Source organism: Spermophilus citellus (genome assembly GCF_964194105.1).
Source record: "Spermophilus citellus genome assembly, chromosome: 6".
NCBI classification, from domain to species: Eukaryota; Metazoa; Chordata; class Mammalia; order Rodentia; family Sciuridae; genus Spermophilus; species Spermophilus citellus.
In genome coordinates, this window is record NC_138187.1 from 124,853,489 (window position 1) to 124,878,479 (window position 24,991).

Below are 24,991 nucleotides of genomic sequence, written 5' to 3' on the forward strand. Positions count from 1 at the left end.
AATATTATGTTAGCTATAGGTCTTATGAAGAAACACTTTATCACACTGAACAAATTCCCTTCTGCTCCTAGTTTGCTGAGAGTTTTTATCATGAGTGGATTTGGAATTTGTTAAATGCTTTTTCTTTATCAATTTATGTGATCATGCAGGTTTTCTTCTTTAGGTGGTTAATGTGGTAGATTACATTGATTATTGACTGTTAAACCAACTTTATATTCCTGCAGTAAACCTACCTTGGTCATGGTGTATTTTGTTAGATTCCATTTACTAATGTTGTGTTAAGGATATTTGTCTCTTCTTGATGAGTATTGATATGTAGTTTTTCTTTTTTCTTTTTTTTTTTTTTGTTGTGGTGTTTGATAACATCAATTCTGTCATTTCTATTCTTTTCAAATGCTTGGTGGAATATTCTAGTGAAACCATATGGGCTAGTCAAATTGTTTTTTTTTAAAAAGAAGTTTTTAAACTCTAAAATCAGTTTATTTTATAGAAATGAACTTTTTGGATTGTCTATTTCATCTTGAATGTGTGTTGGTAGTTGATAATTTTCAAGGAATTGGTCCTTTCACCTAAAGCTGTCAAATTTTATAAAATTGTTCTTCAATATTTCCTTGTTTGTGCTTGAATGTCCTTGGTGTCTGTAGCACTGTCTTTTCTTTTATTGTGACAGTAGTAATTTGTGTATTTTTCTTTTTTATGAGTTTTTGTTGTAAATTATTTTATAAGTTGTGTTGACCTTTTCAAAGAGTCACTTTTGATTTTATTGGTTTTTCTTTTTATCCATATAATTTATTTCATTGATTTGTGTTTTTGCTTTTAATTCTTTGTGTTCTTTAGTATTTTATCATCATCTAAAAAATATGAATTTATTCACTGGCTCAGAAAACATGTTTAAAATCCTTAATTTTTCTAAATTGTGTGTTTCAGCCAAGTTTATAGCAAACTTTCTTAGGGGGGGTATCCGGGATTGAACTCAGGGGTACTTGATTTAACTCAGGGGTATGTCACATCCCCAGCCCTATTTTGTATTTTATTAAGAAAGAGAATCTTGCTCAGCTGCTTAGCATCTCGTTTTGCTGAGGCTGGTTTTGAACTTGGTAATGTTCCTGCCTTAGCCTCCGGACCCACTGGGATTACAGGCAAGCGGACCTGTGCCCGGTTGAGATGCTTTTTAGTGTATAGTCTTTGTTATGTAGTCACCACCACAATCACGATATAAAATAATTCTGTTACCTATCAAAGTAAACCTTTGGGGCTGGGGATATAGCTATGTTGGTAGAGTGCTTGCCTTGCATGCATATGTTCAATCCCCAGCACAATAAATAAATAAATAAATAAATAGCCAAGCTTTATTTATTTATTTCTTGGTTTCTTACCATTTGTGGGAAAGGACATTTTTTTTACTTTTTTTTTAAGAGAGAGAGAGAGAATTTTAATATTTATTTTTTAGTTTTCAGCGGACACAACATCTTTGTTTGTATGTGGTGCTGAGGATCGAACCCGGGCCGCACGCATGCCAGGCGAGCGTGCCACCACCTGAGCCACATCTCCAGCCCATGGAAAGGACATTTTTAATCTCTGTTTTAAGAAAGTCACACAGAAGTTTTTAGAGCAGAAATATCAATAGTTCTTTGCTTTTTATACTTATTTGTCTAACACTTTACTGTGATCAATAATCTGTACTCAGCATTAGAGAATTAACTAATCCGTAGTACTTACATGTAATACATTATTATACAGCCATTAAAAATCATGTTGTGGAAGAATATTAAATGACACCTGTTTTTAAAATATATGTTTAAAACATTATGTTAAGATTCATTCCTTTTTTTGTTTAAAAATTACTTTATATACAGAAAAATCACTGAAAGATATATTACAAAATTTTATTAGTGTTTTCCTATCCCTGGTTAGTGCTATTTTGGGTAATTTTCTTCTTCATATTTTTCTGATTTACTACAGTGAACATATATTATTTTAATATTTAGGATGCCATACTTTTTCAGAAAAAATAAGCTCCCATCTTCTTTTAGATAATATTTTAAAAGTTGATTTTCTAGTTTGTATTTGAACTTTATTGTAATTTGGGTATATAAATAGGTGGAAATTTTCTTTATTATAAGTATATAAACGTGCTACATCATGGATAATCCATTATGATATATAGTGATTCAGACATAAAAGGAACAACATTGAATGATTCCACTCATGAACTATTTAGAATAGGGAAATTCATAGAGATATAAAGTAGATTAGAGGAGCCCAAGGGATGTGGGAAGGGGAAAGGAAGAATTACTGCTTAATGGGTATAGTTTCTCTTTGGGATGATGGAAAGTTTTGGAAATAGTGATAGTGGTCATAGAACATTGTGAACATAATTAATGCCACTAAACCACATACATAAAAATGAAAGGATAAATATTATGCTATATGTTGGGACTATAATAAAATATTTTTAAAATTAGAAAAAGATGATTCTTTAGCAATAAAAAAGAATTATGAAGATAATATACTTGGATAAATCTCAAAAGCAAAGTGTTAACTGAAAGAATACAGATAAAAGGATAGTTAGAGGAAAAGAAGGATATGATTCAGGAAAATACTTCTACGAGGGGTCTGTGAGGGAGATAATTAAATACAAAGGGCCATGAAGACATTCTGTGGGATGATGAAAATGTGAATTTTGTTTGTGGTGATAGTTGTATGAGTAATTACATTTGTCAGAATTCATTAGCTTTATACTTTTTAAAAGATAGTTTTTATTCAACATAATCTATGCCACAATAAACCAAAATTTTAAAAATAATAAATATATAAACCTATTTGTAACTGATCCATTTATAAAATGGTGTTTACTTTGACATTCCTGCACAGAGTTTCCCCTAGATTTAATAATTTTGGTTTTAACTTTGCTTACTTTTCTATGAGATGTTCACTGATTCATTCCCAAACTCTTACCAGTTTTAGATCTCCCTGCCAAGTCAATTCAGGTGTTACTCTGTTTCATCTTTTTTGGAAACTCTTTCTGGGAAACTTATCACTTCCTCCAACTTGACTGATCTTCCTTTAAGCCTAGAAGAGGATAACATCCTGATTATCTTTCTTCCCTATCATCTAGGAAATTTTTTTTTTCTGGATTATGTTACCAATTTCTTGTTTCTTATGTCTTTCTTGGCTTATGCTCTCATTTTAGTGAAAAATATCATCCAGTATTTTCTTAGAACAAAAGGATAGTTTTTGAAAATATTGCACAGTTGAAAATATTTTGCTATTCTCATGCCTGTTGATAGTTTGGCTTAGAAATAGTTTTTCTTCCAGATTTTGAAGATGAAACTCCATAGTCTTTAGTCTTTTTTTCTATAATTACTAAGAAATTAAAAAGTCAGTCTGATCATTAGCTTTTGTAAATGACCACTTTTTCCTTCCTGAGAGTTTGTAGGATCCTTCTTTTATATTTTGAAATTTCATGGGGATACTGTGATGATTACTGGATATCCCATGTCAATCTGGAAATCTGTGTTCTCAGATGTTATCTTAATTCATTTTCTGCTGCTGTAATAGAATACCGCAGAGTAGGTAATTTAAAAACACTAGAAGTTGATTTGGCTTATGGCTGTGGAAACTGGAAAGTCTAAGACCATGACACTGGCATTTGGTGAAGGCTTTCATGCAGCATCATTCAGCGGCAGAAGGTAGGAGAGTAAGAACAAGGCAGCTAGAAAGGGGCTAAACTCAACTTTTGTTGTAACAACTCATTCTCAGGATAATTAACCCAATCTTTTTAGGCTCTGACTCCCAACACCATAGAACTAGGGATGAAGTTTTTAGCACTTGAACCCTGGGAGTACATGTTCAAATCATAGCAAATGTTCTTACGTTTTCCCCCGACTCCTTTTATTTTTTTTCTCCCAAGAGGCAGTGTCTCACTATGCTGTCCTCAAAGTCCTGGGCCCTAGTGTCTTGCCCCATCCTCCCAAGTGGCTGAGACTATGGTTGTGTGCTACCATGATTGCTGGAGCAAAAGCTCTTTAACTATTATTTTTTTAAAATTTCTTTTTTCTGAATCTCCTATTATTTGAATGTTTAAATTGCTGTTTTTCATTTTTCTTTTTTTTTTTTTTTTTACGTACTGTTTGGAAGATTTTTCCAAATTTATTTCTCCATCCTTTTATGGAGACGTATTTTTGCTATCAATTTAATTTCCAATAGTTTTTTTTTTAAAGCACATTGTTCATGTTTCATGGTTGTCACATCATCATCATCTCATCTCTTGCTTTGAGGTAGGTTTTTTGTTTTTTTGGTTTTTTTTGAGAGGTCAATAGTACTGGGGATTAAGTGCCTAGGGCTTTGAGCGTGCTCGGCTATTACTCTTACCACTGAGCCACAACCCTAGCCCCAAAATGTACATATCAATACTGGTCTCTTCCAAGTTTTCATTTTCTTAGGTTATTTCTGCTTTCCCCAGCTGCTGCTGCTGCTGCTGCTGCTTCTTCTTCTTCTCTTTCAAATTAAAGTTTATTGTTGTTTTTGTATGTATCTGATAATGTATGACTCTATAGGGGAGGAAAACCTTTTCCTCTGCCCTCTTGGATTTATAAGTGACAAACAAAAAGCAGATTGACATTAAAAAAAGGTATATGAATTTTATGTGATATTAATATTTTTTATGGGATAGAGTTTCACTGAAAAGAAGTGAAAAATCCAAAGAAGTAGACTCAGGGTCTCGTATACCATTTTAACAGAGGGTAATAAATTGTGGAGAAATGATAAGAAAAGGGGCTTGGGCTTCTAAGAGCAGCAATTTGTAGGAAAGTGACTGGGAAATATATGGAGGAAACAAATGGAAGGTAAGGGTTATTGTTGGTGCAGTCTCATCTCCATGTCAGTTCCCTGTTTCTGGTGATAAGAATGATTACTTCTTCCTGCGACTGGCACCTTTGGGGGGGGGGATTTGGCAAAAAGAGAAAGAAAGAGAGCCCTTCCCACATCTGATGTTTCTTGGTCACCTTCAGTTCCAAATAATCATTATGACAAAGTGACATTTTGGAGTGGCATGTTATGATTCCCCTCAACTATCCATTCTTGTTTTAAGAGTAAGGGACTAAAAAATAGATTGATAACCTTCCACTGGCTGAGAATGGTTGACATTGAGCATGACTTGGTTGGAACATTTCATTGGGGAACCCCAGATGTTAATATTTGTAGGTCTTTCTTCTTGAACTAGTCATATTTGCAAGGTAAGACTTCCAGATTCTTGGCTGTCATATCTCAGGAGCTGAGTAGGTGAGGGGTGAGGATAAGAGAAAGAGATCTTTGTTTGTAATAAGCACATGTTTACTTAAGCCTCATGTTGATAGAATGATTTTTATTTGCTATTTAGCCTCACTCTAATTTTACCTCTAGCTTATATTGACTCGATTAATTTTGATCGCTTTAAGTTAGTGGTTCTCAAATGGGATGGGAATGGAGGCAGGATTTTTGAAATTGTCTTTTGGGTTGAGGTAGACACTACTGGTCAGGGATGTTAAAAATTTGGTGATGCTAAAAGTTTGTCAATGCTAATGATTATAGGAGGAAGAATTGCTTCACTCAGAGTGTTAATAGTTCCCCTTTTGAAAACAGTGTAATCTAATATAAAGCAAATCTCAGTACTAAATCTAATTATCCAGTATATTTTTTAAAATATTTCTTTTAGTTGTTGATGGACCTTTATTTTATTCATTTATTCATATATAGTGCTGAGAATCAAACTCAGTGCCTCTCACATGCTAGTCAAGTGCACTACTACTGAGGTACAACCGCAGCCTCCAATATATTTTTTAAATTTTCCTTTTTCTTTTAATTTATGCTTGCCAGAGATGTTTCTGATTTTAAAGGTATTTGAAATTAGAATTATGAAGATTTCTTTTAAATGATGACCAGAATCGAGTAAGAAGACTAGTTAGAAGGTCATTACAGAGGTACAGGCAAGAGTTATTGTGGCTTAGACTAGAGTGGTAATAGTAAAGAAGGAGAGATACAGAGTATACAGAATGTGGGGGTAGATTTAGAGATGTTTTAAATGTGAAAGATTAAGGAAAGGGAGTAATCAAAGGTGGTCTTAAGTCTTCTTTTGAGATGAATGACCGAACAAGTAATTTGCTAACATGGAGAATATTAAGGAAAAGAGCCAGTTCTACATTAAGCATGTAAATTTAAGATGCCTGCCATCTGGGCCCAATGATGTTGATTTTTCTAAGATACCCATTGCCCCTTTAGACTTTGTTATTATTTAACTGTCATTCAAAAAACACTTCTTTGGGAGTTTCCTCTCTCCCCCTCCTATTACTGCTACCTGCCAACACTATTTGTTGAGTACTTTGGGAGTTGGCCTGCCACTCCACTCCCTGGCATATTCATGTACGAATTTAGATGCTGCCTGGGCAGTCTATCCAAGTTCCTATCCATATGGTTCTTTGACCCACTGCATGACAACAGTGACAGTGTGAGATAGTGGCTTGAATCCTAGTTCTCCTACTTCCTGAGAATAACTTTGAAAACAGTGCTTAATCTTTTGTGTCTCATTTTCCTCATTTATAAATTGGGGATACTGCTATCTATACATTTGGGATTTCACCAAGATTAAATAAGAAAATAATGATTACAAATTATAAACACTTAGCATATAGTAAGCATTCCAGAAATGTCCACTTAAAATTATAATTATTTATTTAGGTATCTATTTAATAATATATGCAGCTATTATTAGAGTAGTTAAGCAACTCCTCCAAAAGCTACACCTTAAGACTTGACCCCCAGATTTTAGCCTTATAAATTTTAGGTAATAAAAAAAATAAATTCTTTTAGGTACTAAAAAAAAAAAAAAGGAACACTTACCATGATTTCCTAGTTTATTCAGTATACTTGTTTTTAAAGGCGGGGGAGGGGGGGAGGCGGGGGCTTACCAATGCTTTAATCACAGTGGTTCTTAGTTAGAGGAATACATCAGATTCCCCAACCAGGCTTTTTAAGATGTCTGAGCTTTCCTTCTGGAAGTTTGAATAGAATGTTGTGGAGATCAGGGTGGCATCAAGCATCTCTATTATAATTGCCCTCAGTTCCTTCCCTTTGTTCTTAATCACATTCTTATTTGATTTTGTTTCCTTACCATTCTGCCCTCTATTAATCAGTATTCTATGCTGTTTTCTCACAGCCACCCTTAGTTAACTTACTTTCTCAGTGTCTGCCTGCCTGCCTGTCTCTCTCTCTCCCCTTCTCCCCCTTTCCCTCTTCCCTCCTTTCCTATTTGTTCTGGTAACCTCTGACCTTGGGTAAATACAGTTCAGTCTGCCTCTGATTTGGGCTGCTGAACACTATGGTACTTGAGCTGTGTGAAATTCATTCTTGGGATATTTTGGCTCTTAATATCTTTACTATTTATGTGAGAATGTCTGACCTTACATGACACAGAAGGCATATGGCTCATTTAGTTAATAGTAATTCCAAAAGGGACTTTACTGTCATGTAATCCAATTATCCATGATTTGTATGGTATTGTCAATTATATCTCATTTTCATGGCATGTTTGAGTGGTACTAATGATATTAACAATGTTTCATAAATGAGAAAACGAAAGTCCAGAATGGCAGAATAGTTTGTGACATCAGTTGGTGGGTAATTCTTTTTGAGCTCTGGAAAGGAAAGTTGTTATGGTTATATATTAAGTAATCTTTCTTCCCCATATTAATTCTGTTTTGTGGGTCAATATAATGACCTTGGCATTGATGTTTTTAAGGAGTTTTTGTGTTTGTCTTCTTTCTGAGATGTGAATTGTCTTAATTGTAATCTATAATTTGGGGTAGAAATGAATTAATACATATGTTATCGTGTCTGAGTGTGTATGTGTGCATGTGTGTAGTAGTACTAGTAGTAGGTAATAATCTTCAGTTTTGTTCTTTAATAAGAATTTTAAAAATTCATTATAACTGTAAGACTTTTCTTTTAGTTTTTATTTAGTTGCCCTTTGTTCCCTTTGAAAATAGTCAACCTGACCCAATATTTTTTTTGAGACTATATTTCATAGAAGAGTGTGGTAGAATATTTTTGTTCTTCTAAGCAAGTGCAGTTTAAGAGCTGGCAGGTGTTCATAGCTTCTCTTCTTTAATATGTGAATAATCCTTTCCTTGGCTAAGATATTAGCTTTATGTTTTGTTTACAGATCCTAAAATACCAGATACCAGAATATAATCTGAGAATCAGAACTACTTCATATATACAATAGTTTTTTCTCTTTTTTTTTTTTTTTTTGAGGAGCAAATAATGATTTTATTTTATGTTTTTTGTGTGTGTGTAATCCACTTTATTTTTATTTTTTTTATTGGTTGTTCACAACATTACAAAGCTCTTGACATCATATTTCATACATTAGATTGAAGTGGGTTATGAACTCCCAATTTTACCCCAAATGCAGATTGCAGAATCACGTCGGTTAGTTTTTTCTCTTTGAGCATTTTTAATCTTGATTTAAGTATGTTATGCTCTAAAAGAATACCACATATATTAGAAATTAAACTTGTCAAATAAAATTTTATAAAATTCAACATGACTTTATGCTTGGTTAGGATAATTTCTTAATAAAATGTTGATCTAGCCACCTTCACTTTTTTGATTTTGTATAGTGTGTGAGTCTTGGTAAATTGACATTTAGTCTGAAAGTAAGGCTTGACTAAGTTCTAGTTGAAAGATAAAATGTGCTGGATCAACTCTTACTATTATACTTTGAAAGTATTTAAAAATGAACAATGAGGGGGCTGGGGATGTGGCTCAAGCGGTAGCGCGCTCGCCTGGCATGCGTGCGGCCTGGGTTCGATCCTCAGCACCACATACCAACAAAGATGTTGTGTCCGCCGAGAACTAAAAAATAAATATTAAAAATTCTCTCTCTCTCTCTCTCTCTCTCTCTCTCTCTCTCTCTCTTCCCCCCCCCCACTCTCTCTCTTTAAAAAAAAATGAACAATGAGGACCATTTACATACATAATGTAAGAAATCTATTAAAGTATTCTAAATGTTCAAAGTTGCTGGGCAAGGTGGCACATAACTGTAATCCCAGCAGCCCTGGAGGTTGAGGCAGGAGAATTGCAAGTTCAAAGTCAGACTCAGTAACTTAGTGAGGCCCTAAACAATGTGGTAAGACCCTTTCTCAAAATAAAAAAAAATAAAAAGGGATGGGGATGTGGCTTAGTGGTTAAATGCTGTTGGGTCCAATTTCCTGGTTACCCCCCCCCCAAAAAAAAAGTATAATGCCATTCTTTGTCTATTCTTGATAAGGAAAAAAGTCTATAATTTGGGGAGAGATAGAATGGAAAGGGGTGATAGAGATTGGGGAAGGTTGGGGGTATTAATTTCTTTTTCTTTTTCTCTTTTTTTTTTTTTTTTTTTTTTTTTTTTTGTGGTGCTGGGAATTGAACCCAGGGCCTTGAGCATGCAAGGCAAACACTCTACCAACTGAGCTAAATCCCCAGCCCTATTAATTTCTTAAGACTGCCATTACAAAGTACCAAAAACTTGGTAGCACACAAGAAGAGAAAATTTATTCTTCACAGTTCTGTAGGCTGGAAGTATGAAATTAAGATGTCAGCAGGGTATGTTCTCTCTGAAGGATCCAGGAAAATCTTTCCTTGCCTCTTCCTAGTTTTCTGATGATTGTCCACTCTTGGTGTCACTTGACTTATAGTTGTACCACTCCAAACTCTGCCTGTCTTCACACTGCTTTCTCCCTTATAAGACTAGCCTTTCTTTTTTTCTTTTTAAAAAATTGCTATTTACTTTTAGAAAACACTTGTAATGTTCTTATTTTATAGCCACAACACCTGATTATGACTTATTGAATGAATAATTAGTGAAATACAGTGTGTGTGTGTGTGTGTGTGTGTGTGTATCTGTCTGTCTGTGTCTGTCTCTGTTGAAGAGTTGTCAACAGACCATGATATGAGGAGTTTTTCATTTAGTAAATATGTTCTCCCTTCTTTTTAAAAGCACAGCTGGTGGTGTCCTTTACACTATTGTACATTTTTCTTTTATTATATTATTCCATATTAGAACATAAATACTTGTTTGCATAGTAGTCCATTGCATGGATATAATTTTAGCTAGTCTACCTTTAAAAATTTTCTAATTGTGGTAAAATATATATAACATAAACCTTAACCATTTTTTAAGAGTATACGTCTTTATTAAGTGTATTCACATTATTGTTTTCAAATCTGAAAGTCTGTACAATTCGCCCTCTGTATCTGTGGTTTCCACATCTGTGGATTCAACCAACCGTGGGTCAAACATGTTTGAAAAACAATTGCATGTGTACTGAACATGTAGACTTTTTTCTTGTAATTATTCCCTAAATAATTTAGTCTAACAACTGTTTATGTAGCATTCACATTGCATCAGGTATTATAAGTAATCTAGAAATAATTTAAGAGTATGTAGGTAGGTTATTTGCAGATACTGTGAAACTTTTTTTTTTTTTTTTTTGGTCGTGCTGAGGATTGAACCCAGGCACTGTGCATGCTAGGCAAGCACTCTACCAACTGAGCCATATCCCCAGCCCTCTGTGTCACTTTTTATAAGGGATTTGAAGACATATTTTGGTGTCCTTATGGGCTCTTGGAACCTATCTACTGCAGATAAGGAGGAATGAATGTACTCATTAAACAACAATTTTCCCTCCCCCAGCCCCTGGAAACCACTATTCTACTTTCTGTTTCTGTGAATTTAAGTTGGTTTCCCTTTTTAGTTATTTTCATCTTTGCTTTTGCAAACAATGCTGCAGTAAATAGCTTTGCATACGTGTCATTTGCATATAAATAAGCATATCTGTAGAATGAATTTCTAGAAGTAGTAAAAAGGTTTGTGCATTGTTAATTTTGAAAATGTGCCAAATTGACACTACAAAATGAAAGTGTACCAATTTCTACTTCCCACAGCAATGTATCAGCAGTTTAAATATGTTTCAGTGAAGTTAGCTTGTCATCTGAACCAAATTGGGAACTTGGGAAAGGAAGTGCCCTGAAGAATTGGTGCTGTCACTGTCACAGTTTTCAAGAAGCTGGGCTCTTCAACAGTGTTTCTACCTTTATTCCAAAGGAGCATTTGGCATCATCCATTCACATCATTTCCAAGCTGTATTCACTTAAAAATCTTAAAATAAAAGCATTTTTCATAGATCTTATAAGCTATTTGGATATGAGTAATAACATCTAATAGAATGATTACAATGCCTTATTTTGCAGGTAGTTACCACAACTTAATGTATGTTCAGCCACGCTGAAAATTTTCTTAGGACAGAATTTTAAGATTTTTAATGTGAATAACTAAATGGGTTTCAGTAGAAAGAAAAAATTAGCAGAACCTTTCTCAAATGAACTCTTATAAAAAGCTCCACTATATTATGGGGAGCTGTAGTATATTGGGGTGACAGGGGTGAGTGGGGAAGGAGGTTGGAATGTGGGGAAGGTGCTCCCCACAGGGCTCCCATCCCTATTTCATCCAGAAATATTCCACATAGGAGACTCAACTTCTCTCCTAATAGAAGTGAGAGAGATGAGGATAAGATAAAAGTAAATGCTAATGTGTAATCAGCTTCTGGTGATTCATGTTAGGCATTTAGGAACCCTAGAAGCTTCTTTGTTAAGATTGTCATGTTTGAAAGCTGAAGCTCTATTTCATTTTTCCTATGAAGTAAATTTACTGTAAAGTAAGGCGTAACTCCAGAGAAAGCACTCTCTTCGTTAGAATACATATACAGGTTTTGGTACAGTGACTGTTCATCTGGAGATTTTATGTAAATTTAACTTATTTATTTATTTATTTTTTGTTTTCTTACTGTAAAGTAGAAATTCATAGTTTTACATTGTTCGAAATTTTTTACACATAATGGGATTTGCAGGGTCTGAGAACCACCTCCTAATGATGATTGATTCCCAGACTTTTTTCAGTGCATTGAATTAACACATAAATTTTATTCCTTCTTTAAAAAGACAAAATGTGCAGTATCTACTTTTTTGCAGTGTGCCTATTCAAGCTCAGGGTCTGAGGGTATAGCTCAGAGGTAGAGCACTTTCCTATCCTGCTTGAAGCTCTGAGTTCAGTCCCCAGCATCGCATAAAAATAAAACAACATGGGCTGGGGATGTGGCTCAAGCAGTATCGCGCTCACCTGGCATGCGCAGGGCACTGGGTTCGATCCTCAGCACCACATAAAAAAATAAAATGAAAATAAAGATGTTGTGTCCACTGAAAACTAAAAATAAATATTAAAAAATTCTCTCTCTCTCTCTTAAAAAAAAAAAAAATAAGTAAAACAACTCTAGTTCATTTCCTCCTCAGATACTCTCACAACACTGATTGCTTTTGACAGTAGTGTGAAGTTTTTCCCCCTATTCATCAAGCAAGCAGTTCTGCAGCAGACACCAGCTGGGAATCCTTTAATCCAAGTCAGTTCAAATACCGCCTACCTGGAGATAGCATCAAATCCCACAGATTGAGGACTCAGTCCCTAAGACGGCCCACCTCCTCCAATTTTAAATTCCAGTTACAAGTCTCAGGTTGTTTTACTAATTGACCAGCTGTAAATCAGGGTTCCTGGAACTCCCTTCCCGTGTTTGATTAATTTGCTAAAATAAATTCAGAGAAACGTGTACCAGTTTATTATAAAGGCTAGTTCGAAAGACATGAAGTGCATAGGGCAAGGTATGAGGAAAGCAGCACAGTTTCCATGCTCTCAAGAGAGTGCTGCCCTCTGTGAACCTCCATGTGTTCAGCTCTCTGAACCCTGTCCTTGTGGGTTTTTGTGGAGACTTCATTGCATATCTAATGCTGATAAAGGGGAAACCCGCAAGGCCTCAGCATTTCTTCCTCGCTGGTATGGGTCAAGACCCCTTCTGAAATGGGAATCTTATCATCTATTGTTAGACAAAGGTAGTCAGAGAAAGGTGGAGAAGGTTAGAGTTTCTATGACCACTGTAGAAAAGAGAAATTCTAGTTTCTATGGCCTGCCTTGGGGAGGAAGTTATAAGCCAGGAACCTTAGACAGAAACTAAAATATATATATATATATATATCATAATATCATAGTCAGTAATATGATTTTATGGAGATTATTATATAGAAATACCCTTCATTCTTTTAATACACTTATACACCTCAGTTTTATCATATTTTTTTGTCCATTTTCCAGTTGGTAAACATTTAAATTGTAATAAACATCCTTTATCATTAAAATTGTAATAAACATCTTTGCCTATTTGAACAATCCTATTTGGATTCTTTTTTTTTTTTAAGAGAGAGAATTTTTAATATTTATTTTTTAGTTTTCGGCGGACACAACATCCCCGCCTGCATGCGGTGCTGAGGCTCGAACCCGCGCCGCATGCATGCCAGGTGAGCGCGCCACCGCCTGAGCCACATCTCCAGCCCCCTATTTGGATAAATTTTAGGAAATAGAACTTCTAGATCAGAGATATGACCATTTTATATTAATAGATAGTTTGGGATTGTACAAATGTTATATTAACTTTCTGATTTTTATAGAAAATGAACTTGGTTCTAAATTTTCGAACATTTTAGCTAGGTGACATATAATAATATATACCATTTTTTTTGTGATGGAAAATGCCTGGTCATGTAAAAATATTTAAAACAAAACTTTGAAACTTTTTATTCTTACAGTGATGGAATGGGGAGAAGATATTAAAGCAATTTCAGAAGATGAAGCTATGATGTTGGTAAACCATCAGGCAACAGGAGATGTGTGCACACTGATGATGTGCCTACAGGACAAAGGACGGGTAAGCCATTCTGAAGACAATAGGTGGATATCCAGGAGGGGAATGCAAGAAAGAATCAATTTAAGTGTCTTACAGACTTAAACTTAACATGTATACTTTTCCTGAAAATTTAGAAAATATTAAAAAATAATAATTAGCTACTCCAGGAGGAGAATTTAGAGATATAGACACACACACACACACACACACGCACACACACAAAACTGGGATAATGTGAATTATATCTCATTAAACTGTTTTAAAAAATACTAAGTGGGGTGAAAGCAAAGCTGATAAAATTCAAATTAAGGACTGTTTTGAAGTGGATTGGTGGATTGCCAGTTTGAGAAGTACAAATACGAAAAGAAGAGAGGAGAGTAAAATTAGCCAGTTAATTAGGTGTTCTTGGGGATCTTTAGCCAGAAGAAAATAAGGCCATTATTACTTTGGATTTTATTTACAAAGTCCATTGGGAGGTAAGATATTATGCTTGCTTTATCCAGTGTTACTAAGGCCATGTTTTACATTGCTTCAGTTAGAAGGGTCACCTAAAACAAATAACAAATTCAGTAAGATAGGTATAATGAATGTGAGATTTGTATGTGTAATTCTGTCGTAGTTTATTTTAGGGGAAATAATTCAAACTGACTGAAAAGGTGAATCCACTATAAATGAAAGATTAAACAAGAAAAATAATTTTGGTATTTTAAGCCACTTAAATTGTAGACACTTCATAAATACTGTGTATAGTTAAAATGTTTTATAGGTTCTATCTAGTTACTTCTTGTTTTTTGTTTTTTACTTGGGACACTTTTCAACAAATTTCATTTGGTTAAATTGGATTTATTTAAACAAAGTAGTTATCATTGCAAAGCAAAACAAAAATGAATAATGAGATACTGGTGTTTATTTTACTCTGTATTAATTGACATGGTGACTCAGTTCTTCACTGGGCACAAATCTTTCTTTTTCTTAAATTAAAAACATTTTTAAAGTAATTTAATACAATAAAGCTGATGGAGTAGTTATTTCACTGAAAAAATAAGGCAGAGCTGTTGTTACATTATGTTGTCTGTGGGATTTTATGATGCTTTATAAAAGCAGCACATGAGTGTCAATGTTCGGTTTTTTCCTTATATGAGAGTTACATAATTTGGTTTTTTAGTGTTTACATTTATTATTCCCATAAGAGACCAAAGTAAAGCTCATTGCATTCTACTCTGAGGTTGTAACTTTCACTTTATTTAAAGTTTATAAAAAGAAAATCTATTTCCTCAGTAGGAAAGAAATTAACAAATTAATTAATTAGATCCTGTTTATACTTTTAATTTTTAAATTTACTTGAAGTCTTCTGCTCTCAGTATGGGAATTAACTTACATAAGCAACAGAGAATATTTTGTGATTAAGACATCACAAATTATTGAAGCATTTCAAATAGTTTTATGTTGACAAAGAATATGACCTTGTATAAACTAACAAATATTCTTTATAACATAATAGAATGTAAAAATTATTTTATTAAGATATTTTTAAATGTTCTCTTATTTTAAACATTAGCTTTTAATATTTTAACCATTAAGGTACACTCACATTTATAAATCTTAAGTACTTATTAATTAAATGTGTGGCCTTCATTTAACTTTAACAATTTTATTTTATTGATTTAATATAATTTTATAAGATAAAAATTGTCAGGGACCTTGTTTAAGGTAAAACAAATTTGAAATCATTAAGTCCAAATCAAAAAAATTAATTAATTTGGGTTCATTTGTTATACAGTGATATGTATTTATGTGTATACTCATATTCTAGTTTCCTACCTAGTACTTAAGATTCCAACCCTTGGAATCAAGATCTGCGATTTTTCATGTAGACTTTATTAGTACCTATGTTATATTTGTAGAAAGAGCATTAGATTTAAAATATTTAGGTTAATTAAGAATGCTTAATGCTTGGATGACTATGTTTAAAATTTGAAGCCTTGGCTAGATTATAGTCCGGTTACTTCTATACAATATTTAATTATCTCTTGCTTTTAAATATTTTAGGCTGTTGCTCAGTTAATATGGTTGATGGATCATATTTTTAAGTACACCAACTTTGGAATTGTTTCTCTAATTCATGGAGACTTCTTTATAAGGCAGGTAAGTGATGAACATTTCTTCCCCATGATAAAAGTCTGAATGAATAGTCTGGTCAGACTGATTCTTCATTATGAAAAGGTACATAAGAAAGCCAACTGTAATAGGTAGTCAGTTTTAGTGTTTCAGGGAGTCCTTCCTCTAGGTCTTTCTTCCATAAACATTTACTTTAATGTGAATTTGAGTGTGCCTGAGCAATAAGATACTTAAAATGCAAATATTTTAACCTCTACTACCCTTCCATATAGAGGATACAGTTCAGTTTAATAAACATTTATCAAACGTTCATTATATTCCTTGCTCTTCAGCTTCTTAGTTATATGAATTGGGAAAATTACTTAACCAGCTCAAAGTTCCCTTATTTTCAAATGAAGATGATATAGTAACACCCCAGATAGTTATTGTGGAGATTAAATGAAGTAATGTAGGTAAAACACTCGGAACAGCGCTTGCTGCCCTTATCATGTTTACCACTATCATCATCTTTATTATCACTATAATTTTGATCTATAAGGGCCTGTTATATGATATAGAAGATATCTTAGTTACCAGTAGGGAGATTATTATATCTTCATAATTGTTGTCATCATCATCAGAAATATTTTGGGAATTTGTTTTAGGGAAATGAGTTTCAGATTTTTTTCTGTGAACTCAAAAAAACTTGAGGATAAAATGGATATTTGGCATAAATTTTAAAGAATTGTTATGGATTTTGATGGACAAACATGGATTGAGGAAGATCCCAAGCATGAGGAATAGTTTAGTGCAGTAGAAAGAATCATAAGATTTTATTCAGTCAGTGTTACATTGTATTTCCCTGATATGGTACTAGTATTATAAACCTGATTTTCTCAAAAGTGGAAAACCTAGATGTGATATGTAAGAGTTTTCCTGTGTGCCAATGCAACACTTACTTATTGTTTCTATAATGAGCATTTTAATCTGGATTGTGCAGTGCTCTGCACATAAATACTTAATGAATAACTCGGGAATCAAATGAAGCCTCTTCTATGAAGCACAAATGCAGAAATAAACTGTAAATGAGTAGAAAACTTTTGAGCTCTGTGGAAAAGTATTACAAAACACATCCATTTTACTCCATACAGTTTTATGTACAGAACCTGTTATTTTCACATGATGTCCAATTACCTAGTGCTTACCATGGTTCTTCTGAGCAAAGACAGATGAAAGTGTGGACTGGAACTTCACGAAGAGGTGGTAGTGGAGATTGGTCAGGAGGTCAGGACAAAGTAAACAGTGACCACAACAAAAATCCTAAGACTAATATCTCAGAGAAGGTAGTAGGACTGACAGAAAGCTTTGCAGTCTAGGGGGTCTGGTGGAAAAAGTAGCCAAGCCTCTTACAACATGGGGTCTGAGGAAATTATTGACTTATAGTGTAGTATAACAGTTGATCTTAGTGATCATGATCCTTAAACATCAAGAAAGTGCTAAATTATCAGTGTAATTTGAGAGAATTAAAAATAAAAAATTATGTACCCCAAACTATTTTTGTGGCTATTGCAATATGAAGTTTGTATATGTAAAACTACATTTCACAGTATGTGGGAAATTGCCAAATTCATTTCTAAAGAGCAACATTTTTTCCCAATAGATTAGTAATGAAAATTTGTAACATGGAAGGAGGATTGGAATAGAAAAAGTATTAATTTTTTTAAAAAAATCTTTGGGGCTTTGCTATGAGATAATTTTTGACAAGATTTCCCAAGAATAGTAAAAATATTTTATAAGTAATCTTGGGAACTTAAGCTATTTTAATCATAATCAATTTAGTTTAGTAAACTAAGAAAATTTCTTCCTTGTTTTGCATTTGGGATATGTTTAATTTAAAGACTGAATGTGTTGTTGTCCTTGTTGTTATTATTGTTATTGTTGTTGTTATTATTTGTCCTGGTGATTGAACCCAATGGCACTTTACCACTGAGCTACATCCCCATCCCTTTTTATATTTTATTTTAAGATGGAGTCTTGCTAAGTTGCTGAGACTGGACTCAAACTTGTGGTCCTCCTTCCTTAGCCTCCCTAGTTGCTGGGATTACAGATGTGTGCCATGGCACCTGGCCTGAAATTATACTAATTATTTTAAGGAGCTTCTGTAATTATGTTGCCTGGAAATTAGCAAATTGATCATTCTGAAAGACCCTTTGTGATATTTAGTTGTAGGTTTTGGGTCGTCTTATAAGTTTTTCTGGATTCCTGTTTTCAGTCTTCAAGTCATCCATGTTCCTTTGTTTCCCTCACAACTGAGATCAGATATATCAGAAAATCCTGGTAACTTTGCTTTCAACTTTTTATTCCCTGTATGTACCCACTTCTCATGAATACCCCTGAGTTGAATCCTTTGAAGCTCCCTTGCAGGAACCTTTACAGTAGTCTCCTAACTTATTTCTTGTAGTCTTTTTGTCACAGGAGCCAGCAGATTTTTTTTTCAAATCTAAATAAGATTATAACACTGCCTCATTTAAAATCCAGTGAATTCACATCTAAAACTACCTAGCCATGCATAAGGCCCTTTTCACTTGGTCTCCACCTCCCTCTGCAATTTCATCTCCTGCCACTGACTACCTCATTCATCTTTTCAGTCATACCAGCTTTGGTACTGTTCTTTGAACATCCTGAGCTTGTCCCTATCCATATCTTTGTGCTTTTTGTTCTCATTCCTTGGCATATACTTCCTCTTCATGCGGCTTATTCCCTCCCATTAACAGCTCTTTGCTTAAATGATACCTCCCCAAAGCTGCTTTCCCTGACCTTCTTGATTTTTTCTAGCCTCTTAATCTTTTCTTCCTAACACATTGTTATGGTTTGGATTAGAGGTGACCCCCAAAATCTCCTGTATTAATGTAGGAATGCTTAGAGGTGAGAGATTGTATTGTGAGAGCTGTAACCTGATCAGTCCATCCTAGCTTGAAGGTGGATGGGGTATAGCTAGAGGAGGTGGGTCACTGGGGGTATGCCCTGGAAGGGTTCATCTTCCCTGAAGCCCCTTCCATCTCTCTCTGCTACCTGGCCACTGCAAGGTCAGCTGCTTTCCTCTCTGGCCTGTCAGCCATGATGTGCTGCCTCACCTTGAGCACAGAGGATGGACTTGACTGTCTATGGACTGAGGCCTCTGAAACCATGCGCTCCAAATAAAGTTTCTGTCCCCTGAGTTGTGTTTGTCAAGAATTTTGGTCACAGTGACCAAAAGCTGCTGAAACACACATATCACTGATTCTGATTGAGTGGACACTCCAAATTTACCACTTTCCCAAAACTAGAGTATAATCTCGCTGTTTAATCCTGTCTTTAGAATCTCTGATAGCACTTGGCATATAGTAGGCATTTAGTTTGTAGTTGCTGGATAGGTTAATGACTGAACTTTCTGGGAAATCAGAGCAAGTTACTTTTCCTGCAGAAAGAAAGATTTGTTTATTAAGTGCTAATAAATTTTCTCTTTTTACTACTGGGGTCATAAAGGGAAATAAGTCAGGGGAAATGACTCTTTTATTCTGTGACTGGATTTGAATTTAGAAATGATTGTTTTTATTTGATCTTACAGCATTTTCATTTTGGATGTAACTGTCCTTACTATTTGTGTATACCTTCTAGGGAAAATCTCATCGTGACCAACAGCTGCTGCTTCTCAAGAAGCACCTAGAAAATAATTATAGGAGCAGAGATCGAAAGTGGATTGTTTTGTTTCCCGAAGGGGGCTTCCTCAGGAAGAGGCGAGAAACAAGTCAGGCATATGCCAAGAAAAATAACTTGCCATTTCTTACACATGTCACTTTGCCAAGATTTGGTGCAACAAAAATTATTTTGAGTGTACTTGTAGCACGACAGGAAAATGGAAGTCAAGCAGGAGGAGATGCTAAAGAATTAGGTATGATGGTTTTTAGCATTTCCTGTAAAGGGTTTTCTGGAGTTCCAGAAGGTATAGTTGTTCTTTTTGTGATTTTTGTCAAGTAAAATTAATACTGGGGTAGAATATGAAACTATGATTTTTTTGATGTTTCTATTTATAAAAACAGTATGTATATATTTATCATTTTATTCAAATAATAGAGAATAAATTTAATGTAGTTGGACAGTATTTATTAAGACCCTTAAAGTGTTAATAAATATAACTCAGTTATTCCACTGAAAATGAAATAATCTCAAGTACAAAGAAATTTATCACAGAATTGTTTAAAATAGCAAAAAAAAAAAATGGAAATAGAAGGTAAGTAATCATCAAATATCCATAAGTGGAGACTACAGTGCAGCCATTATATAGTGGCTTAGCCAGGTGCTCATGGTATACTGTTGAAACACACAACTCTGTGAAACTTGAGCATGAGCTCAAGTCTGTGATCAGTTACCAGTAGGAAATGTGTGAAAGAAAAGATACCCAAATGTTGGCAGTGATTGTTTTTCTAAGTTGTAACATTATGGATAATTTTCCCCATTTCTTAATCCTTTCCTGTATTTTTCAATTTTTAAATAATGAGTATGTATTACTTTTATGGCCAAGAAAAAGATGCAGTCAGCTTGGAAATAGCCTAGTAGATTATGAAGTTTTGTAGACGGTATTTGTGCCAACAATATGACAACTATCTTGAGCAAGTTTATCTAAGCCACTATTACTGTAAAAATTTGGTGACAAATTATAAATTTAGAAGCTCAGAGAAATTGACTTGGTCTGTTTCCCTAGTAGTGGTTTGCTATTCTTTTAATATTCTTTAAATACACTGAAAACTGAAATGATTGACTCTCAGAAATGTGTTTCTAAATGGTGATAAAGAGCAGATGTAGAAATAATGCCCATGAGATTGCCCTGAGTTTTCCTTTCTTCTTTTTTTTTCCACGCAGCTGCTTGGCAGTCTGCTCTCTTAATCTTTCATCATCTATTTAAAAGACAAATTGAAAGAGTCTTTTAATAGGAAAGTTAGGTTCAGAATAGCTTCACTACTGGAAAGACACTATAGCAATGTCAGCCAAGCCCAAACTGGAAGGCCAAGGTCTTCCACACAGGATTAATTGGAACAAGTAACATTGCTGTTTAAATAGTGAACCTGGTCCAAACACTGTGTTTGTCTAGATCTTGAAGGAAGGACCAATTATCATACTTAATAGCAAAGAAAGATGCCTAATAGTGAAGAAAGATGGTTTTTCTTTTGGAGAGGAAATGTTTATGACAAAGTAATTTATTATTTATCCTACCTTAATTAAAACATTTTTTCCTAGCTGTTTAGAAAAGATCATTAATAGACCTGTAAACTAGTTTTTGTATTTTACTCTTTTCTTCTCTGTGTTTTGGTATTTTTCATTTAATTTTTCTTAGTGTATTTGCTAGTATTTTTATCCCCTGTAAATACAAACCATTTCTCATGTGATCCATACGCATAAGTTTTGTCTGATTAACTTTAAAAGGATTAGCATATGTGTTTATTGCTTGATTAAAATATTAAGCTGAACTCTGGTATTTTTTCTTATCATTTCATTATGAAAATGTTCAAGCATCTGAAAGAATTAGACAAAAAAAGTTTTGTAAAATTTGACAAAAAAAATTTTTTTATAGATTTTCCTGTCTTCAGAATGTTGTTCTAAAATATTTAAAGAATTTAAGGGATTTGTATGCATATACACACACACATACCACTGGTTTCTAATGCATATGTTTGGACTTATGCTTGAAAATGAGAATTTTTTTCTTCTTTTCTTTTTGGGGATTCTTAGATACTTCAAACATAGACTTTAAAGTGTAATGGTCTATTCTATCAGCATTCTCTGAAGATTTTCCTCTCCGTTCTTGCTCAATTTTGTACTCCATACTGGGAATAAAAATAGTGTACAAAGGGACAAACTTAATAGAGCTTCCCCATCCTTACACTTCAACGGTAGTTATCTGCTGTCCCTTCCAAAAGACAGGAGAGTTTATTGCTTTATTTGCATGTAACTTTTGCTAAAATTGCAGTTCTTTTGCTTTGTTTCAAATAAAAACAGCAACTGACAATAATGTATGTCTAAAAATTCATAATTTTATTGCCATGTTCTTATATTTATTAGTATCTCCAAGTATTGCAAATCTTGGTGTTTGCATTATAATTATATTTAGTGAATGATTTTGTTTGAAAGTCTGTTTTTCATTTTTGCAATGTGATACTTCTTACCTTTTCATAGGCCAATTTTTTTACAGAAGTGATAAAATATAAATAAGACTTTGAGAATGCATAATTGTACTGAATACCTGAATTATGCATGTGCAGTAAATAACAGTGCTCAATTATTTGTTTTGAAATTCATCCATTTTATAAAACAATAAGAAACCCTTAATTTTGTCCTACATGTATTACAGAGCAGTAGCACCAAAGTTCATCCTCACTTCTTAAAGCAAAAGCTATATTAATAAACTTTATACTTCTCAAGTGATTGATACCATGTTATTTGCTGCAGATAATATAAAAAGTGATCCAACCTTAAGTAATTTTTTTTCTTTGTTCTCAGAGAGCAAATCAAAAGGCCTTCAATGGATAATAGATACAACCATAGCATATCCCAAAGCTGAACCTCTAGATATTCAAACTTGGATCCTTGGATACAGGAAACCAACAGTCACACATGTCCATTACAGGTAAGAACTCTTGGGCTGGGGATGTGGCTCAAGCGGTAGCGCGCTCGCCTGGCGTGCGTGCGGCCCCGGTTCAATCCTCAGCACCACATACAAACAAAGATGTTGTGTCCACTGAAAACTAAAAAATAAATATTAAAAAATTCTCTCTCTCTCTCTCTCTCCTCTCTCACTCTCTTTAAAAAAAAAAGAACTCTATATTTGTATTCAGTATATATCCAATAGAATGACCTCAGAACAGTGTGAATGTTTTAATATTTAGTTTTTAACCGGACAGTGGAAATAGCTGGCATGGTATGTGTTTATAGGGAATAAAAATTCTACACTGGCTTTTGAATATGGAAAATATCATTTCAAGTACTTATTTTTACTGAGTGACACAAATCTCTAAAAACGATGTTCCAAAGGCACTTTAGATACCCAGTTGCCTGACATTCTTGAGTAAAAGTAACTGAAAGAGCAAACATCAAGTATAAATGTGTAATCACTTGGGTTAGGTAGATATGTATTGATAGGAATGAAATTTGTTTTGAAATCATTAATCCGTATAAGAAGTTATGAATGATTAAACTAATTTAATGATATACATTTTTAATATTTTGGTATGCCAGTGCCATTTGCATAAACAGCAAAAATGTTGAATATTCTGTGCCATCTTCTTGAGATTTTTTAATGTAGATTTTTTTTGGGGAAAGTTTCATGTAAACGTGAAGGAATTTATATCAAAGCATAGCACTGATAAGGACTGAATATAGTTGATCACTTTATAGTTCATTTAGCTTTACTCTCCTTGTCAGGGACTTCAACCCATGACGGCTAACTTACAAATGTATGAAGGGGTACCAAGGAAAATCACAGTTGCCATAAAGATCCTTCACAATAAGAGGAAAATTGCTCAAATTACATACCCATTGATAATAGGTAGTATTTTTTCATATGTGTAAACCATCAGTATTCTATAAATATAAATATCCAGCTGCTGGGGCTGGGGATGTGGCTCAAGCGGTGGCGCGCTCGCCTGGCATGCGTGCGGCCCGGGTTCAATCCTCAGCGCCACATACAGACAAAGATGTTGTGTCCACCAAAAACTGAAAAATAAATATCAAAAATTCTCTTCTCTCTTGGGCTGGGGATGTGGCTCAAGCGGTAGCACACTCGCCTGGCATGCGTGCGGTCCGGGTTTGATCCTCAGCACCACATACAAAGATGTTGTGTCTGCCGAAAACTGAAAAATAAATATTAAAAATTAAAAAAAAATTCTCTTCTCTCTCTCTCTCTCTCTCTCTCTCTCTCTCTCTGTCTCTCTCTCTCTCTCATCTCTCTCTCTCTAAAAAATAAATAAATAAATATTCCAGCTGGGAGGTTTGAAACTTAAACTTTCAACTTAAAATTAAATATTTTTGTTTGGTTTTTGATGTGTACGAGATGACTATGAAATTGTAGTTGTTCTAGTGTGTGACTTAATTGCCCAATTAGGAAGTTCATGTGTAATGTAAAAGTGTAATTCTTAATGGCTTTTCTAACTCCATTTCACATATGTTGTACATTTTATTTAAGTTATTGAGCACTTATACAAGGTGATATGCTAGGCCCTGGAAGAATTTCTCTAGGAACAGTTTTATTTCATGTAGCCTTCAGTAACTTTTTAAAGTTTATAATCTAACAACAAAGGTCATTGTTAATGCCCAAACTAGGATTATATGGCAGTTGGATATGTGTATTGGATAAAAGAAGATGATATCTTCATTGATATATGTAGATGTCCTAGCAGATCATACAAAAAAAAAAAAACTGAATCAAAGAAAAAAAATTCTATTTTTTGAGCATTCTGTTATAGTTGACCCTCTTTTTAGTCAATAAATATAGGAAATTTGGTTTATAAACAATCAAAAAAATGAATGGAATCATGTAGAATCTTAATAATTGAAGAATTGGTCTATTTTTTAGAAAAATTATCAGGAACAAGAATAAGGCTCTTAAGTCACTTGAAGCAGAGGTTCTTAAGCCTGGGCCTAATGGATGGGCCTCAGATAATTTTTTAACCAAGTCTGTATGCAAAATTTTTTTTGGTTTTATGTATGTTGTGCTTTCTACAGAGAGGATTCACTACTTTAACTTTATTCTCAAAATCATCCATGACCAAAAAAAAGTTAAGAAACCCTGACCTGGAGAGTAAATCCAAAGTATAGATAGAAGATAAGGAACTGTTAGTTTGATATAGAAAAATAATTTATTACCAGATGTAAAAATAATAAAGGAAAGTTCATTGTGTTAGATTAGTAGAGATTCAGTTATGGTGTAGAATCATATTCTATCCACTAAAATGCACATTATGCCTGATAATTTATGGGTATATACATACCCATAGGTGAGGAGATACACTTTCCTTTTCTTCCCAGGAATTTGTAAGACATCATTGTCTGGCTAGAGTTAA

The 24,991-nt window shown here is 34.0% G+C and overlaps 1 protein-coding gene across 8 annotated transcripts in view; it reads left to right on the plus strand.

Moving 5' to 3' along the window:
- LPGAT1 (lysophosphatidylglycerol acyltransferase 1) overlaps positions 1-24,991 on the plus strand; it is an 86,197-nt gene that overhangs the window by 26,168 nt on the left and 35,038 nt on the right. For all 8 annotated transcript variants that reach the window (XM_081300527.1, XM_081300528.1, XM_081300530.1 and 5 more), the window contains 4 exons: positions 13,705-13,823; positions 15,852-15,947; positions 19,557-19,830; positions 22,434-22,560. In XM_081300527.1, coding sequence (XP_081156653.1) covers positions 13,705-13,823; positions 15,852-15,947; positions 19,557-19,830; positions 22,434-22,560 — 616 coding nt within the window. The remainder of the gene's footprint in view (positions 1-13,704; positions 13,824-15,851; positions 15,948-19,556; positions 19,831-22,433; positions 22,561-24,991) is intronic.